At 46.4% G+C, this 1,300-nt stretch overlaps 1 protein-coding gene across 1 annotated transcript; it reads right to left on the bottom strand.

Moving 5' to 3' along the window:
* Positions 1-276: 276 nt before the first annotated feature.
* On the bottom strand, positions 277-967 carry EV420DRAFT_1277072 (uncharacterized protein; the record flags this gene model as incomplete). Its single annotated transcript, XM_060468000.1, has 2 exons — positions 277-738; positions 794-967. Coding segments are annotated over 2 exons (636 nt in total), but the record flags the coding sequence as incomplete, so codon positions are not given.
* Between the last annotated feature and the right edge of the window lie 333 nt (positions 968-1,300).

Here is a 1,300-nt window from a genome sequence, read left to right as displayed (position 1 = left end):
AGACATGGTGTATAACCATTGAAGAGATTGGATATCCAAGAAACCAGATTGCTTTTGAATTGTCTGGAGTTCCCGTTGCCACACGGAAGGTGGTCGCAAGATAGACCTAGATTTTAACATCCATCGGAGAATTTCCCGATAGATAGCATAGAAAACAGCGGTCAATGATGTTTGGTAAGGGCATTGTGGGAAGAAGAGGGGCGCGATCAAGGTAATGAGATACAAGGCATAAGAACTTCCTGTCATTGCTAATATCATATAGGCAATGGGATGATTCAGAGCCATGAGGAAGACGACCAATCCGGCAAGGAAGACTGCGAGTGAAATGTGTAACAAGAATGGAAGAATTCCAACAATCAATGGGACATGCCATGCCTCAAAACCTACGTAGCGAAATTGGCGAATCCTACATCGATCTCGTGGAGTTCCTGAGGACGGTAGCATGTGCTGCCGTATCCACTGCTTTGCCAGAACCGCGACAAGAGCGGTGATTAAACTGAGGGAAAGGCTTACAAACCACAAACCATTTACCCAAATGTCAGACGTAGTAGGGATAAAGAGGCTGTTAGGATTCAGTGGTGAAGCAGGAACAGTGCTGATAGCAACACCGTTGATGATGGCACGTTGAATGTTGACCATTTCAAATAACAACAAAGCAGATATTTCTGAATAGTCTGCCTGCAGATTTTGCGACGTCTGTGCCACGAAAGTTGCGACTACTGCAGAGAACAGTCCGGCCTGATTTGAGTTGAGTTAAGACATGTGCAACAAAATATGTATGAAAAACACTAACAAAAACCAGAAGAACTTCTACATTTTCCTTCAACCCGCCTATCCTCTCTGCATCAAATGATTGACATTCGTCAATGAACATACGCCATACTCTGGCTGTAGGGCTGCACTCTGATCCTGGAGGGTCTTCAGGATATCGCTTTTCATAATCATCGGCGTGGTCTTCTTCATTCATTCAATATACCTTGTTCATAAGAAGTTCAGAAGCTTACCTGTCGAGATTCTCGCATCTGATTTCGTAGGTTCTGCCTGTTTTGTCGGCATTTCAGATCCGCTGTGACCCAATGGTGCGTGAAGAGGAGTCATTGTATTTTGCGTTACAGAAGCAAAAATCGGGGATCCCCGGGCCTGATGCGCCGGCAGGTATGATGGGAGGGGGTGTGAAATGACTGGAGTCGTTGACGGCCAGGGAATAAACCGTGGATATGTATGGAGGACGGGACGCCCATCAGGCCACCGTTGAGCCGGCATCCAAGGCGCTGTATTGTTGTGGCCGTCTAGATACTGC

Source organism: Desarmillaria tabescens, assembly GCF_030435595.1.
Source record: "Desarmillaria tabescens strain CCBAS 213 chromosome Unknown EV420scaffold_50, whole genome shotgun sequence".
Classification (NCBI taxonomy): Eukaryota; Fungi; Basidiomycota; class Agaricomycetes; order Agaricales; family Physalacriaceae; genus Desarmillaria; species Desarmillaria tabescens.
This window is presented reverse-complemented; position numbering and strand designations above follow the sequence as displayed.